Source organism: Chrysoperla carnea, chromosome 5 (assembly GCF_905475395.1).
Source record: "Chrysoperla carnea chromosome 5, inChrCarn1.1, whole genome shotgun sequence".
Taxonomy (NCBI): Eukaryota; Metazoa; Arthropoda; class Insecta; order Neuroptera; family Chrysopidae; genus Chrysoperla; species Chrysoperla carnea.
This window is the reverse complement of record NC_058341.1, coordinates 25,800,222-25,819,685: the sequence shown is the minus strand read 5'-3', so window position 1 is coordinate 25,819,685 and position 19,464 is coordinate 25,800,222. Positions and strand designations below refer to the sequence as shown.

Below are 19,464 nucleotides of genomic sequence, written 5' to 3'. Positions count from 1 at the left end.
CATTAATGAAATTTACAAAATTTAGAAAATCCGCGATAAATTTTTCGGATGCGATAATCTAAACTCGCACTTAAAACATATCTAAGAATGCTTTCCATTAAATTAAGTTTTTCCTTAAAATCTTCTCCAAACTGAACTGATTTTGAAGATCACGTCTATTTTTAAGTTGTTCCGGGTACGGAACTCTAAACTCGCACTTGAAACATAGTTAAGAACACTCTTCATTAAATTATCTTTTAAACGAAACAAAAAAATCAAAATCTGTTTATCCACTTAGACGCTACGATGCTACAGACAGACAGACACACAAACATAGCGGTCAAACTTATAACATCCTTTTTTTTTCGGGGGCTAAAACATATAAACCTTATTATATGTTTTATTATTAGATGCGGCCGTACACGATTTCATTTTTTGTCAAGTACATTCGCATCGTTTCTTGCGAGTACGCATGTAAATGTTTAAAATCATAAGCATGTTCGTGAATATGAATGCGAATATTCGTTACATCACTAAAATGCATGTATATACAATGGAAAATTTTGGTATGTACCCACACATTTTACGACGATCATTATAATGTGAAACACAAAACGTCGGTACATTATAATGTCTATATATATGTAGATATCTATGTTTTTAGGTAAATAAAGACTAGTTTACCTTTCTTTAATATGTTAAACCATATTTCACTTGAGTGTTTTAGATGACGGTGCTAGAAGATTTTGATGAGTTTTTCTTCCATTTAAGTACCTTTGGGTTTGATTTATTTTTGAGCTACTACAATAAGAGGATAATACTCGCTCGTTTTTTTCCTCAGTAAATATGAATTGAATCACGGAATTTAAATACTGAAGTTTGTTCTAAATTTATAGACTTAATACATTTTTAAAGCACTTCTATGTTGACTTATGTTATCCTACAAGTGAAATTATACAAATTTTAAAAAAACCTCGACAAATTTTTCGGGTACGGAATCCTAACCTCGCATTTGAAACATGTCTAAGAACACTCTCCATTAAATTGCCGTTTTTCTTAAAGCCTTTTCGCAACTGAGCCGATTTGCAAGATCATCGAAAATTTTTAGTTTTTCGGGTACGGGCACTTCAAACGTAGCTATGAATACTTTTCGTTAAATTGACGGAAGAATTACGGCTGTATCAATGATACAGCTAGTCTTTTTTCGTTTAAAATATCGCAATAGAAGGTTGTTGTATTAATTGAAATTATATACACACAAACAAGAATATACTTTACAGGAACATGTATACTGGAGTATATTATACACATCACACAAAAAAGAAAATCTTTAGTAAGGAAATGTCAAAAGATGTTATTATGTATATATGAATGAAAATAGTATTTAGTGTCTATCGTCCAATCAAAATCATTATAGATCGATCGATTGATAGATAGACGCTGGAAATAAAGGATAAAGTAAAAAACACAAGCTTTGTATTTTATATATTGTGATTCAAAAATAAAAGATATCCATCTTCCATTAATAAGTAGACATGTAATATTAAACTGTTACAGTCATTTAATAACAAAGTACTCCTTTTTAATCCATAAATTCCCAGAGTCATCCATAAATGATACGGGTTTTTGCGAGCTTTTATTTAACTTGTAAATCTTGCAAGTTAAAATCAGTTGTCTATTACAGATTGAGCTGAAATTTTGTTTGCACGTTTAGTTTGGATTACTGAGGTAAGCTAAGTGATGTCATTCTAAATATAATATGGAGGATCACCCAGGACGGCGGGGTTAATTAATTTTTATGCCCTCCCATTATGCCCTCGGACTAAATTGTTTTTATCACTCTCAATTCTCACTTCACGAATAGAAAAGTGAAGTTGGTTTTTATAAATCTTTACTAGTATGCAATATATGAACGTTTAAAATTCCTAATTAAACAAAGAGAAAGATATTCCACTAGTGACGTCATACGTGGGTATCGCCAAAGAGATTTCATATAAAACTTTGTTATGCTAAAAGGAGATAGACAACCTTTGAATGCAGTCTTTGATTGTTTATAGCTCCTTCGTTTTTAATCAATTTTAATTTCCCTTTCAAATTTTATCATGGTATTAGATCTAGTTTAACATTTTCATGGGTAATATAGCCAATTCTAAGACAACTCCAACAACTAGACATCAAAATTATCCCCGTTTATGAGACATCTTACGTATCATGTTTAGATTTAATTCCATGTAAGATTTGTACTTCTTCAATGGTTTGTGACGCTTTATTCTCAAAACGATAATAATTTCTGATACATCTAGTAAATCCTTTATGTTAAGGTTTAATTCATTCTTGAAAAAAGTTTTTTTTCTATACGATATTTATATTTTTGTATGTTTTTATCTTCGAACGGGGGATGGTTATTTTCAAAATAAATAAAAGTTCATCATTGTTATATTACATACACATTTTGACATTAAAAAAAATAATAAATCATAATTTTTTTTCCCTATTATTATGACTACTCAAATAATCTACAAATAAACAATTTGTTAAATATGAAATATGACTTTTTTTCTGTCATTCCAAAGAATTTTTTTTTCAATGAGTTTTTTTAGAATAAATTTCTTAAAAAAATAAATTTTACTGTGGACTGCACACATATATATGCTACGAAACATAATGTTTTGACTAAATGAGACTTTTATTTAGTCTAATGCTAATTTTGTTAATTATAACAGTATGACAATATTATTAGACCTTTAGAAATTACTATTTGAAAAAGTTTTTTCTGCAATTCAGGGTCTAACAAAGTCAATTTTTAACTTGCTTCTTATTCAGAATTTAACCTTTACAAATATTTTTGTTTCGGAAATTGATCAAACTATGTTTATAACATAATTTAGGGCGAAAAATTACCAAAATCGAAATAATTTGATAGACGATGTGTTTCCGAGATATCTTCTGGTATCCCGAAAAGATTACTCAATAGAAATGAGTCAAATAATCCCTAAATGAACCAAATTTCAATTTTTTCGGGTTTTGGAATGAAAATTACGTTATGAAATATCTAAACAAATTAGACGAAATCGTTTCAAATCAAACGATTTAAAAATTGTGTTACTTTCCGATTATGTTTTCCATTTCCGAACTTGTGTTTGTTACAAAAAAATTCATGTTTAACTTAAAATTTTTCTTGATTCCTTTGCTCAATTATAGTCATCACTATCAACGCCACTTATTTATCCCTTGACATATTTACTTCAATACATTGAAACCCATTTTCACTTATTGTTAGTTCGATTGTTTTATGTACGAAAAGTTACTTGTCAAGGTTTTGGTAGTTTACATTTACATTGTTTACATTGGAGATCAATTGTTTTGTTATGGTATATAGGAAAATATTACCAGTTGTCGTCGAATTTATACAATTTGGTATTTTTTACCTCTACGTACAGATAAAAACAGTGTTAGAGATTTTTTGGTCTATGCTCCAAACTGTATACTTACTCTTGTCTTATGATTATAAAAATCATAGGTCCGTTAATTAGGGAAAAGTAAAGTAAACGCAGCAATTCATTTTCTGTAAGGGAAACCAGGGCAGGTAATGAGGTAGGCAAACTACCATAATATTTTAGATATTGCGCGGGGTCGGAAATTAAGGTGAAACTTTAGTTTCCATTTACCCCAAATCACTGAAAATTCGAGCGCTGAAAATTTGTAGGTAGCTTCAATAAGCGAGTCTATTCATTCTAATTTCATACCAAACCCATCAAATAATATTATGCTCAAAGGGTCAAAATTTGATTAAAAAATCGATTCATTCCTGAAGTGCGTTTCAAAGAATGTATACTGCCAAAAAAACCAATAATTTTTGTATTGGCTACTTCTGTTTTGAGGCAGAAAGTCCGAAATTTATGCTTTGGTATCAACGATTAAATTTGGGACTTTCGGCCTCCCAACAAAAGCAGGATGTACGTACTTTCAGCCGAAAATACTGAAAAATAGTATACATCACATGGGCAGAAAGTTTGAGAGCCCTTAATTGCGCGCCATGATATCGCGGAGTGCAGGAAACTCAAACTTTCTGTCCTTGAAGTGTATTATACTATTGTTTTTTAATATTATTTATAAAAAATAATACGATTAATTATATTCAATAATGTTTTTAAAACAAAGTATTCCAACAATTAATTCAGTCAATTGCTTATTTTCAATTATCTTATTTAATTTAGTACATAGACGTTGTGTGATGTTTTACATCAAAATTTCTAAAACTAAAATAGAAAACAACAATTTGAATTGATGTTATGTAGACATACAATTTACTATTTACATGGAATACTATTTTGTATTTATATATATTTTCAGAGTTTATTTTATATATTCAATGGAGACCATGATTTTAAATTGGTGTATGAGTTTATATTATTTAATAAAATTTCATTTGATAGTTAAATACAAAAAGGATTACAATATTTAGGTACAACATATATTGAAGTTGGAAAATAATGTACGAAATGTATTCCCGTAGTGATTAAAAATGTTATTTTATTTGTTGTTATCATAAATAATTGTAAATTTATTTCATTTAATTGAAATGCAATTAAGTAATAGAATTCTAAAATTCTATTTTGAAAAATAATCTAGATACAATGCAACAAGTACGTCGCTCAGTGAAACTTTAGTTGTATGACAAGAGTCATAGAATGTCAACTGAATGATCACTTAAAACTACACTGCCTAAGCCATGTGCACTTCTACAAGTGTAGTCTTTTCACATTATTTTATGCACGAGTAACGATTCGAATCAAATTTTAAGGGCGCTCCGTCATACCTTTCGGATCGCAGCTACGAAACTTAGTATACATGTTTACTAGACCTTATGATGTCATAGTGGGTGTCATGGTGGAGCCCTTCATGTTTTCTTGGATTACTTATCTTCAGGGAAGTAAATCAACGCAAACGTCCAACTCGATTTCAGAACGAGTTTTCAAGATAGTGGTGCTATAAACAACGTATCTCGCTCCACAGCGAAAAGCTCCAAACTTGAAGTTAGTGAGGAGTGATAAAAGCTGTACTGGAGTATTTCTCTTTCTGATCTCAAAACTGCACATTACTACGGAATGTCTACCTAAGGAGGGGTAGAAAAAATAAATCAGTTCTGTACTGTCGTGCACTATTTTCTCCCCATTTTTTTTTAATTATTACCAAGGTAACGATGGTATAGATACTTCTTCTAAACGTCATAAAAATAAATTAGTCCCATTTCTTTCTCAGCACTGCAGTCCAAAATTATTGGCATATGACCCATGCTATATGTAAAAGTATCCAAGTTTTTGTACTGCTTACTGTAGTATTATTATTACTAATGAATACAGTAAAAGTAAGAAAAACACATATATACTAGGATGAAAACACACATATACTCCTTCATTAAAAATAATACTCTAAATGCATTGTTTTTAATGATTCGAATTATAAAATTCTTCCCAATATTAGTTTATTGTCAAAAGATAAATCTCGTTCATTGGAAAACCTTAAAAAGATTGCCATATTCACACGCTTCTCCTATCCTAAATGTGTTAAAAATGTCATTTTTAATTTCAACTATTTTATAAAGGCATGGTAAATATTCTTTAAATTTTTACAGCGTGTGTTTTTGGGTTTAAATTACATATATTAAAAGTTTTGAAGCTTATTAAGATTTGCCTTGCATGACCCAACTACCTAAGATTGTGTTTTAAAAACAATCATTTCCTTTAGAAACTGTGTTGCCAATCTTATATTATAAAGGTAGTAGTATTTTCCCGAACGTGAGAAATAATCAATATGTGTAAATATTAAACAAAAGTACCAATTGTTAATTGAAGAAAAACCTGAAATAATCTGTAATAATCTGCTTTAAGATATTTAACTACATTCTCCATTGTAAATTGTGCGACTGAACGGGTAACATTTTGTATGCATACAGAGAATTTAAAAAGGATGTGTAATGATTGGAAATATATTGAATTCGTTAGTACTCACCCGTATCTAAGTCATCGTTTGTAACATGCCTTTTCATACGTACACAAAGTATATAAAGTGTATAGTGATATTTACTTACTTTATCATCAACCTTGTATCGTTCGTTACGCAGAACTCGTTAAATTATTTGAAACGTTAAGAACGAAGAAAGTAACAACATAACAACATTTTATTAGGTCTATTTTCGATATTGTTTCCTGATATTTGAAAGTTAAAGGGCCATCATATTGTTACACCACCAGTTATTGTTTACGTAGTTATTGTAGGCCAAGGGTAAAATACTGTATATATTTCATTATACAGAGTGGAACAATTACATATTTTAAACATTGAATTATTGTTTTACTAATTTTCAAATGCAGTCTCGCTTGAACAATATTTTAAAGAAAAAAACCCGTTTTTCCAAAAGACGGACATAGATTACGAATGCGCTCAGAGTCCTAGACTAAAGAGCAGTGTCAGGGGTTAACAACAGTTTATTAAAGTAAAAGGTCACCTATATTTTTAGTTGAATCTGATACGGAACTCTTTCTTTACACTTGAAATATAGCTGAGAGTACTCTTAATTAAATTACCTTTCAATGAAAACAATAAAATTCAAAATTTTTTCATCCGTTTTAGAGCTGCAACTTATAACACCCCTCTTTTTGGTTCCGGGGTTAAGATTTTGGTAACATCAAAATAACTCAAATATCCTCCACAAATTAAAAAATTAAGTTTGTGTTGTTGTAGAAGTGACACACTGTTTATATTACAAAGCATAACTAACCATCATGGTACACACTTATGAAATACAGATATTCTTAGTGAGATAGAAAGATTGAATATTTTGAGATAAGGAAAAGAGATACATAATCTATTTTTTCCGTTTTCGCTCAATATCTTCTAAATAAATTAGTCGAGCAGTATAATTTTTTTTATTTTATCAAGTGAAAAACCATAACAATTGAATCGAAAAGGTTTTGTTGTTGTAGTGATCTCATTATTTTTATTAAATTTTTTTGAGATATTTTATTTTTATTTATTTTTTGATCAAACGTTTGTATAAAAAAAGATGCAGTTTGCGAAATTGCAAATAAAATGAGAGTTATTGTAATGAACATAATGAGCGTTTGTATAGAAAAATTTGCCAATTGTCTCGCTTAAAATAGGGAATTTTGTGAGTAGTGTATTGAACTGTGTTCTGGAAACCATCTCATATTATCAAAGATTATGTATTTATAGAACCTACAAGAATTGAAAAGAGTGAAGCCATTTTCAGTCGAATTAGATTTCGTGTTTATGGTAGTACAAAGCTATAGCCAATCGTGGATTTATGCCAAACTTGGGACTAAACTTAGTATACCTTGGTATATTTCATATACATGGTATAATAAGTGCTACAAGAAAATATAAGCGCTTTCATGAGAGTCACCATTTAATACTTATTCATCGAACATTGTATATACAATTCTAATTTAGTTGTTGAAAGGTTTTCTAATATAAAGACTTCTCATGAGAACTTTACTTTAAAACGAGAATCTAAAAACACTACAGCAGCATTCGCTAAAAATAGAGCCAATTCATTTGAAAGTGGGATACAAAAGAGTAAAGATGGGACGTACGACGTTTTATTATATAAAATCGAATTGGCATTGAGTGGAGAGGTGGTAAAGAAAATACATACTCTCATGTATACAATTGTGAAACCACCACACCTCTTAGATCTTTTGCTTATCATTGAAAACAATTCCCAATTGTTCAATTTCAAACAAAACCATCTTGTTCAAAACTATTGTGATAGAGAGCAAATGGAAGTAGTAATATAACAACGATACTTCTAAACTATATGCATTCATTCAATAGTTTTAACCATTATGGATAAATTTCAATTATATGTTACATGTATATAGATGATCTTTCTTCGAACAAAGATATGTTTGAGGTTTCTACGAATTTTCTTGTTTTTCTGAGGTGAAGTTAAATCCATGATTTAATTAGTGCCTTTGGTAGGCACTGAAACTAGGAGGAAACATTTATCGACGGATTATCACGAATACAATGAATATTTTAATGTTGATTTTGATAGAATCCCACTGATTCGAATAAAATTAAAAGTGAAATTTAATGATACACTTCTTAGAATATGTAGTCTTTGACTTGGCATCGACGTTGGTATAGTAAAAACTGATAAAACTTTGCTTTGTTTATGCGGTGTATAAACTAACCGTTTCCCGTCTACTTCGTTGAACAATACCAATTTATTAAAAATAATGCCACCTCATTATGTTCCATAACTCCCGTGAGAGTCTGCTTGAGTTATTAAAGAGGCTTTTTATCAGCCCCCGTTAGATCTCAAAGTCTAAGTCGGCCTGATTTTGGCTTTTGATATCATATATTTTTCAAAGGAGAGTGTCATAGGCGACCATTTTATAGGTAAGTATTTTCATGTCGACAAAATAAATTGAACGATAAAATAAAGGTGTGTGAATTTGATCTCAGTGAGTTAAATAATTTTACAGCACCAATCTTATTGTGCAAACTCTGTTACATATTTATAATGATCACACGATATGAAACAATTAGACACAACGTAATATAGTTGTAATTTGAAAATTGACTGTTTCTCTGGAGGATTAGATTAGGCTTACTAATTCTGTATGAAATCTCATTTTGTATGAAATTTCACAAGAAAAACGAGTATTAAAGTTTTTGTTATGTAACTTTTTTTCCTATGTCTGTTCCCTGTTGTTGAATATATCCTCAAAGTTTTTATCGAAGTTTCACAGGTAAATGATGGCGAAGTTTCCAGATGCACAGGTAAATGATTGGCGAGTCTTTTTTTCCATTGAATGCTAGTAGGTTTTATTGTTACCATCTGATTTTTATGTGTGCCCAGTTTTCCCGATTTTGCCGAGACATGGCTTTCATGTTTCTTCGCAGAATCAGTTTTTCTCATTATATTGCATTCCTATTATGAAACGAGCTTATCATTTTGCTTTTTCTCCTATATGATCCAGCATATTCCTTGTTAATTTCTTTGTATTACAATTGAATTATTTGATCTTTTAAACTGGTTTTAATCTTACCAGTTTGTTTACCACACGTTTATAGTCACAATCGGGTTATAAGAATTTTTTTCGAAAAGAATCTTTATTCAACAGTATTCTTTTAGAAAAATTTAAAAGCGAAGTTGTTTGAAATATAAAATTTTATCTTCCTAAGTTCCTCTTTGAAATTACTAAATCGGATTACTAAGAAAAGAAATTTTCAAAGCCAAATTTAGACAACTGTAAGTATTTCTATACTTTAGTTAGTTAGTAAGTAGTTTGTAGTAAGCCGAAAAACATTTTGGATTATAAAACTTTTTATTCCGTTTATAATTACGAGAATCTGTTATTACCTAAAACGTATTGAAGAAACCAATTAATATGGATTGAAAAATAATATACAAACTTTTTCATAACAAAATTTTAAAGTTTATATTCATTTTTATTTTTTCATAATATTTGATGTTTTTACTTTAAACTAAACTTTTCAGAAACTAATCGTGGTGGTAGTGTGCGGTAAACAGAAGAAAATATGAAGAGAATCTATATCATAAGAGAAAGTTTCTTTAACTAATATTTGAAATTCAATCCATATTGTGAAGTTGTAGTACTATATATACGTAGCAACTAAATAAAACAACCCAATAAATATATTGGGTGTGATAAATTCGTAACGAAAATTTTAAAACTAACGGCGTACAAAATTTCATCACTTGATAACACACCATGCTGTTGAAAACGAGAATTTCGATGTGCTATATAGAACAGAATTGTTGAATAGTTGTATAGGCAAAACTTTTCATCCTTCGTGTTAAGCATGCAAAAAAAATAGAGGTTCTTTAGAGCATCAAAAACTTTGAAACGAGATAAAATTGTCTCAAAAGAAGTTGAGATTGGTCAAAAAAAATCCATTTGCTTTGGGTTAACAGGTTAACACTAAACAAAATTGTAAAGTTTGTTTTCTACACTTTCTAAATATATACAGTCACATACGTAACTTTTTATATTTTACTATAAAAAAAGTGTGCTGAAGTGCTATTTACTTAAATTTTTAATTTAAGTTTTGAAAGAGGTTGTAAAACAATTAAATTGATCAATGCATCTACTATACTTTTTATACTATGTATATATGAACTATTATTAAGGTACACTAAACTTAGTCCCAAGTTTGAAATGCTTAAAAATATTGATGATAAGAAAATTTTGATATAGATGTTCATAAAAATATCTAATAATTCTACTGCCGGCTGTCCGTCTGTCCGTCTATCTTACCGTAATAACCGTAACACAATAACTCATAAACGAATAAAAGTAGCAGCGTGATACTTTTACAGTGTGTTCAGGACGTAAAAAATAAGGTTTGTAAATGAGCAACGTAGATGGTTTTTTTTTTACTCAAATTATAAATCTGTTTTACCAACAGTTTGTATATAATCATGAAATTTATACTTAGTATGCGATTTTTAGCTAGCGATCCCATGAGAGACTATCACAATAATACAATTCAATATTTATACCTTTAAGTTCTACCCTATATAAACAGAATGTGAAACATTTTATTCTTGACTACAATGGAGTATAGATGAAAGAGATGAAGTAAAGTATATCTATTTAATTATTTGAAAACTATCATTGACTTACTTTTAAGTGAAATTTAACTATCTTATTAATATTTTCTATACATGTTTCAATTGTAAATTTATATCATATTATAATACGAAAATTAGATCATTGGTTTTATTTACTATGAGTAAAGTAAACATGCGTCATATCTTTTAGTAAGAATTTTCATAGAATCATATTTGGAAGTATAAAGTAGATGCTTTTGAAGAAGTGAGGAAATTATAGGAATTGAGCTTGAAAGAGAAGCTAAACTTCATGAAATCAACAAAAATAATGTATTCCACAATACTAAATGCTTAAATGTATTCTATTCTCCATAAAATTGCACCTTTTTTAGTATGAAACTACTTGATTTTCTACAAATATAGCCATGTACAACTTAAGAGTAGATTTGATTATAATGAAGTATTTTTGATAATAAATAAAAATTAAATAATTATTAAATGATTTATCTTTGAAGATAATTCACAGACTTAATTCACATATTTCTATTTCTTCGCAGACAAAATAATGATATCACATGCTCTTCATTTTGCAAACATATTCATTCAGACATTATCTCAACGTATTTGGCGAATACTTCAAAGAACAAACAAAAATGATATAATTAAAAGTAAACAAAAAAACAAAATAGATAGAATAAATAAATTTTTTAATAAATAAACGATAGAAAATAAACAAACAAATATCTATACGTGTGATGACGCGACAATTTGATAATGTTTTGCGTAAAGTAATTTACGTGTTGTTTTATTTTCATTTTCTTGTTTTCTTTTTTTGGAAATACAAAAATAGTGTGTGCTAGTCTTGTGTTGTCTTTTGTTTTATTTAATTGACAACACGATATATGAACATAAAATAAAAAAAAAGGAAAAATAGAAAAATATAAAAATACAAGAAAAGAAAACACACACTGGTGTAACATTATTATATAATTTCAATTTGTAATTCTTATGACATTTTTGTTTTAGACCGAATCCATTTTTGTTCATTGCTTTGGGAAAATGTGATTTTCGGGTAATACTGAGTGTTTTAAATAGGACGGCAGTTTTTCTTCGTGTGAAAATTGAATCATTAAAAGGGATACATGACGACTCTACTAAAATTTTCCCCAGTTAAGTTCATGGCATCTGAAAAGGATCAAAATTGTTTAGATATAGTTTAAAAGTAGCCTCTTCTGCGTCTTATTTCAATGTTATAGCCGATTGTTAGCTTTATTCTACACAACCTCTAATCAACGATACAGTCATCCATTTTTTGTCTTCATACTTAGATCCACATAATTAACATCCATTGCAAGGAACTCAAAAAACTATTATTGCAAGGATCCATTGCAAGGAACTCAAAAAACTATTAAATTTATCTGCGCATTGGGACAATGTGATTTGAAATTTTATTTCGTCCATTATTATTTTTATTATTTCAGTTAAATGATACAGTTCATCTTCGTACAGAATAATCCTAATCAATAGAAGCTCTAGAATTATGAAACTTTTCGCGAAAAATTTTTTGTAATACTAAAAGTCGCCTCAATTCACTTTGTACATACGGTGAGTATATTTTTGTCCGTTTAATAAAATAAGGTTACTTATTGTGTGTACAAAATATAAATCGAATCCAATTTGTTTCGCATTGATTTTAGGTTACTTAACTCCCTTGATTCATTCTTCGAATTATTTAAAATAAAAACATCTATACAAAGAGGCTAAAATCGATGGGCTTTATAAGTGAATACCTACGAATATAATTTTATTTAGAAATTGAATGTGTGTTTTAGCTCTGATTTTGTAGCCGCATAGTTGTTTGGAGTTTAAACTTATATTCTTGTTAAAAAAAATCGATTTTGATGTAGTTAATACGGTTAGTTATTTTTGATAATAGCAACGAACTGTCAAAAACTGAGTTTTTTTTTTGAATGGTTATATTCGTGAAGATTACATTGAAGTTATGGTTTTAAGTAATGTTTTTACATAAAATTAAAGGTTTTATTTGTAGTTTATTTAAGGTTATATCTTTTATTATCAATTTTTATGTTTGATTGCACAATCTGAAGAAAATGAAAATGCAACAGTGGCAACACATCAAGTAGAAAATTGTTAACTTTATGGTTGATATGTTTATGTTTACATATGAACACTAATACATATTTGAGATCAAACATAATAAAATTGGATATATCGAATATTAATTTTTAGTAATTTGTCTTTAAAAAGCCTAATTTTGGAAATGATTTACTCTCAATTGATCAACTTGTTATTTGAATCTCTGTCATATTATAAATAAATTATTGTTGTTTTGACGCTGAAGTGTATTTGATTAAAGCAAACAGATAGCAGGAACAATGACTAACGGATTGTAAAATACAATTTTTACTATAAAAAAATCCAATCATGGTGTCAAATAGTTCGTGGAACAAATTTGTATTATAGAATATATTACGTCCTTATACAGCGGTTAATAAAGTTAAACGGGAAGTAAGCTTATCATTTTTCTGCTCATTGACGTTACTTCCAAAGCATAAAGTTAAACTAAATTTCGAATTACTATCTCTTGTCAATTTTGTGATACCTTGCATGCAAAATCAAAGAGGCATACAAACCGAAATGGGTGATTTTATTAGGTGTACGAAAATTATGTTTCAACTACTATTAATATTTCTTATCGTTATAACCCCCGCCAATTGGTGACAGTTCAATGAATAATTTACACTTAAAAAAAATGAATTTACACACGTTATTATTAACTTTTCTAATAAAAAGCCATAAAAAAATGTAACTCAATGTAACATCATTCAAAATATAAGTAACTAATACCATACAGTTTGTCGACAAATCTGATCTCACTGAATATGTACTTACGTAACTAAAAAGATATAAATTACTAAAATAATGGTTTAGTTGAAATGTCCAGCCAATAAAGTTACGGAAAAATATCCCCTATTGCTGATATTGGGTATTTTAATTTTGGAATACTTGGTATCGGATGTCATTTGACATACGTTCTATTTCGAATGAATGAATACAAATTTAATGTTGAGAATATTAGCATGAAATGTATGTGCATACAGGAATCATATCTATTTGAATCTGTGATTGATGCGTCTTTGAAAGCATAAATTCACTTCTATACACTGTAAATACACATTGAATTTCCTTAAAATAGTGAATATTATACATATATATCTACTAATAATATATGTATTTAAATTGGTAAATTACGAATTAATTACCGCACACAAGGATAAATTACGATATGATGTGTTGCACATAACGTTTAAGAGCTTATTTATGAAAAATATATGTATATATCAGGCGATGAAGGAAAATGAAGGAGGATGTTAGGGGCAGATAATAAATTTAATATAATTTGAATGTAATTACTGTCACAGTATATATTGTAGCCTTGAAAAATCAATGATTGAATGATTAGTCGGATAAAGGATTCTATAAAATGGCCATTCTTAGGGATTCCTCAATGACAGCTCCGATATTGATGATTTTCTTTCTTTTGGAATATTATTTAAAATCAGAAACATTTCAGATGGGGGAAATAATCTGGAGGGAAAAAAGACAATGTCGCGGCACTTATATCGACGCTCAGTTTGAATCGCTAATGATAGAAGTTTGGAATTTTGACAAGATATTGATTTTATAACGTAGATTTTATTTTATAGGTGTCACATAAGAAAATATTTTTCGAAATTCATCCCCTAAAAGGGGTGAAATGGGGGACGAAAGTTTGTATGAAAATAAGTTAAAATACATTCTTTGAGGAAAATAATCACGCAAGAATGAATTTTTTATATAGTTGCACAAATATTGTTTAAACAATATAAATAACTAGCAGTTTTCCACGTTATAGCTATCAATTCTCTTAATTTCCCGTTTGTTCACTATTTAATGGATTGTAACTTTAAGTACGATTTCCTAATAATTTTGAAAAGAAAATACGGCCATGTCACGTGCTGTTAATGTAGCATTTAAAAGATGGAAGAATTTTTAAAATCGGTTACGTAGTGAACTCAAAAATGTCAGCTCAAACATTAGTGAATGAATAAACTGTCGACTAGAATATTAATCTCGGAAATATTAATTCGGAATTGCTTAGGATGACAGTATATAGTGATGCCCGATTTAACCAATTCGTATTTTCTTGAATAAACCCAAGAAGCAAATATATTGTTATTATTTGCAGGAATCTTAATAAAGGTAACATCGTTAAAACTACGTCAACAGTAATTACATATACCCATTCAAATGTGTACTAAAATTACAAAAAAAAAAAAATTGTTTGCACGTAATAAATAGTAGAATATGTTGTTGGCGCGTTGGGAAATAACAGGAAAATTAGAACAAAAGAAAAGAAGAAGCTTCCGCAGATAAATAAAGAAATAAAATAAAAATAAAATCAGGGAAATAATGTGGTAATAATATGTACAGTGTATTTATATACATAATGAAGCTCGTGCATAAAATTTATATTAAAATCTTATGTGTGGTGACGATAGCCGTCCGTAACATATTGTGTTCATCCATATGCATGGAGTTCTATCTAGTTGTTCTTATGTACAAGGTGTTTACGAAAAAGGTAATCTATTTTGAAGTGATTGTGAATAATTGTTAAGCTCCCGACAAATGCCTTTCCTTTGAAATGCAAATTTATTCCTTGTAAACCGATTTTTGAAAACTTAGCTATAAAATGTCCTCAATCGAGACGGTTCGACCGTTTATGGGCTACGATGCCACTGAGAAACACACAGACGCACAGATTAAAACTTTAAACTTATAACACTCCTTCTGTCAAGGACATCAGATGAGATGAAAAAGATAATTAGAGAGCTATCATTTTTTGGGACAAATTTTTGGAAATATTATAATTGAAATTGAAATATTTGAGTTGACTTTGTTCTTTTGAATCATTGTTTTGAATTCACCCTTAATTAGTCGGGCACAACGGGTTGTTTTTGCTTAAATTATTTATTGAGATTTTAACTTTAATTTGAATAGTTTTTTTTAAATTTCTAAGGTCTAGCTTTGGAGAAATCTATGAAAACATATCATCCATTCATTTACTTTTTTCCCATAAGACCAATGTTAAATATGCCTACTTTTGATGTCATTTATTTATTTAAAACATCGGACAACCTCCTCTAAAATTTTCAGGATTGATTTACACTGAGTCCAACTATATATAAAAAATCAAGCCATTAATCCAACGTTGCCCTGGCGCTCGTACATCCTTAAACAAGTATACCAACTATTTAAGCTAATAGATGATATACCAGCATTAGATGAAATAAATTTCAAATCGTAGCACAAATAATAAGAGCAGTAATGATCGTTTTCCCATGTGAATCTCATTTACATTACCAATGATATCTGTTATATGTGTTATGTGTTGTTGTAATATTGACTCTTATAACTGACAACACAACAGTGACTGACAATGACGCGCTTGTTGGTCGTCTTTTCAGGCGTCGTCGGGTCCTAGTTAAATACATACCATATGTACTCACACAACCATATATAGATTTAATATTCTCCATCCTTGTTTAAAAGATTATCTTACTCACGTTTAATACCTAATTTACATGGAACTATGTCTATTAAGTGTAACAGATATAATATGGAAAATAGATATGTAAATTATATAGTGTTTCAGTATTTTTCTCCCATGGTATTCTTTATTGAAAATGATACTTTTAAGGGAGACCGCATTTGTATTTATGATCTTGGAATTAAATTCAAAGTAGTACATTCGTAGGGACAGTTCTTAACATTTCTTAGCGGTGCATATCTTGATTAAAAGATAGAAAACAATTAGTTAATGACAACAACAAAAAACATTGGCAAAATCTATCTTGGAATTAAAAGTTAAATGGCTTCTAGCCTATAATAATTATAGCTGCGTACTGGAGTTCCAGTTTAAAAAAAAAACTTCTACGGAGTATGGACCGAGGCGTAATTTAAAATAATTAGTGCCATCCTTCAACCTCGATAGTTTCTTTAGTATCTTTTGTATAAATGTTGTTTAGTTCAGTTCAGTTTTGTATAAGAGAAGGCAAGACAAAAAGATACTTGTCTGTTCTTATACAAAACTGACTATAAAAATTTGAACTTAAAAAAAAAAAAATACTAAAGGAAATATCGAGGTTGAGGGATGTCACTAATTTCTTTAAATTGCGCCTCGGGTTGGAGTGAAATGGGAACAATGAGAAAAAAGGACCACTCACTGAGATGATAGTCTATTTTATCTCATAGATGTGTGAGATTGAAGTTTTTCAGGTAAATCTTTCGAAATAAAAAATCTGTATGGTATGGATAATAAATTGAAAATTCAAACTATGACGAGAAGCATCAAGTACATTTTTAGCAACGCTTCATTGTTCTCAGGTAGATTATACCGTTTCCATAATTATTACTATCAAATACCAAATTACTTGCGTTTAGCGAAGATTTAAAAGTACAGTCAAACCTCTTTAAGACAGAATTGAAAGTATCGTGAAGTTTTTCGCTAGTTCGTTTCTAGCTTATAGAGGTACAGGAGAGGTCTGTCTCATATAAAGAAGTCTATTAATAATATTAAAAATATTTAGTTATAAATATTAAAGCATTAACTTTATTGTCATGCATAAGCAACTGTTGAATTTTTGCTAATACAAGTACAGGCAAGATAGACTCTCAGTTATAGAGATCCAGGTAAGAAAACGGCTGTCCCTTATTTTTAAGAGGTGAAAGTCTGGAACCTCAGCAATATTCTCATGTTTGATTTTTATCGCTTAACCAGTTCTCTATTACTCAGGTTTGATTATATATGTATCTGTTTTAACGCATTTTCCACGATTTATATATTTCAATACTTATTCCGATTACCACCTGTGCTCGTAGTTAGATCAGAAACTATTCAGCCATTGAGCCACAAATTTTATGAATGAAAATATTCTTAGCATATGACATGTTGAGGTGAACAGTCTACAGTTTGATACTATGTGTGTTTTTATTCGATATCAAACTTCTCTCTCTCAGAAATTCTCAGAAAACTGATTATATAATCTTTTGGAACGAATGCACATTCAGGATGCTCACCAATGCGTTTGAATATAAGCATATCTGTAATTTTAAACCTTAGCAGTTCCTTTACATCTTGTAAATTCAAATCCAACAAGTCGCTTGAGCTAATGGATCGATAAAGAAACGGACTCATGTAGATTTATATATATCATATAAACTACATATAAAGATACATATTCGAAAAATATTGACCTTCTTCTGGGTCACTCGAATAATAAAAAACACACTCATTCGATAATATACACACATGATATAGAAACATATAAAAGAACACTTACCAATTGTCGTTAAAACAGTCAACGAATATAAAAACGCTTTCGCAAATGTCCATTCATATTCCGATCGTCCATTCAACGATGAATTATGATTTAATGCGCGTACTTCTTGTGTTGTTGACGACGTTAAATATTGATGATGCATTTCATCAGTGATTCGTTTAATTAATTGATCCTGAAATCGTGTTATCTCTTGTGCAGCTAATCGTGTCCAATTATCACGATACAAAATATTTAAATTCACTGTTATATCCCAAATATTCTCAACTGTTTTTTCACGTGCTTCATTATTTAATTGTTGTAACGTTAAACTATTATTAAAAGTTGGTTGCTGTTGTTGTTGTGACGATTGTTGCTTTGTTGTTGTAGGTACATTTAATGAAGTGGCAGCTAATGTTCGTTGATTATGCTGCTGTAATGATGTATTATAACCACCTTCAATTGCAAGAAATATAAATGAACCAATTAAAGTGTAACCGAATAATAGCGAACAAATACCTAAATTTGTACATAAACCGGTAATAAATGCACGTCGGCGTGATTTTTTACGTCCAAAACATGAACAACGTTTATTTTCACATTTTGTTTTATTTGTTAGATTATTATCACGTTTTAATGAATTTGTATTGCCATTATTTTGTTTTGTTATTGTTGGATAAGGTTCATAACGATAACGACCACTATCTTTTTCCATTTTTTTTTAGGAATATTTTACACTTTTTTGTTTTGTTTATTTTTTTTATGTTTTTTATTTAGTCAATCATTTTTGTTTTATGTTGTTTATTTCAATTGTTTTTTATTACATTTTATGTTGCTGTTATTCAATTGTTTTTATTCCTAACGTTTATTTTATTTATTTATTGTTTTGAATTTATTTAATTTTTATTATTATTTTTGCATAATTCAACATGGTTTTATAAACACATACAACACTTTGTTTATGAATTATAATTTATTTAATAACATTGTGAGTGGTTTGTTTGTTGTTTTTTTTTTGTAAAACTGTGTAAATATTAACAAAACCATGAAGAACTAGTTAGAGTGTGCATGAATTGTTAATTATTTAACAATGATTGTACAATTTTGCTTCATTGTTGTTGGGTTGTTGCTGTTGTTTGATTTAGAATGATCCATCTGGAAAAGAAACAAAAATAAAAATTGCATTTAATTAAGTGGCTAACATAGGATAATTATTTTATAATATAAACAATTTATTTTATATTTAAGTTATTTCTAGCTATGCAAAAGGAATATTTAATCTTTTTCCCGACAGAATTTGATGAGAAATTAAATTTAAGAACTTAATAGGGCTAACTATCCTAAAGTTTCAGAAATTTTGACCGTTTAAAAACTCGGGATAATTATGCCTGCGAACCAATTTTAATCAATTTTTTTGCGAATGTAAAAATCGAGGTAAAAACTGATCTTATCATAATACCAATAAAAACTGGCGACATGTAGACGATTGAAAAATTG

General features: G+C 29.1%; 1 protein-coding gene across 1 annotated transcript in view; it reads right to left on the bottom strand.

Moving 5' to 3' along the window:
- Window positions 1-18,682, bottom strand: part of LOC123301071 (TWiK family of potassium channels protein 7) — a 75,137-nt gene extending 56,455 nt beyond the window's left edge. The window contains exon 1 of the mRNA XM_044883800.1: window positions 17,992-18,682. Within this exon, the coding sequence (XP_044739735.1) occupies window positions 17,992-18,682 (691 nt within the window). The remainder of the gene's footprint in view (window positions 1-17,991) is intronic.
- Between the last annotated feature and the right edge of the window lie 782 nt (window positions 18,683-19,464).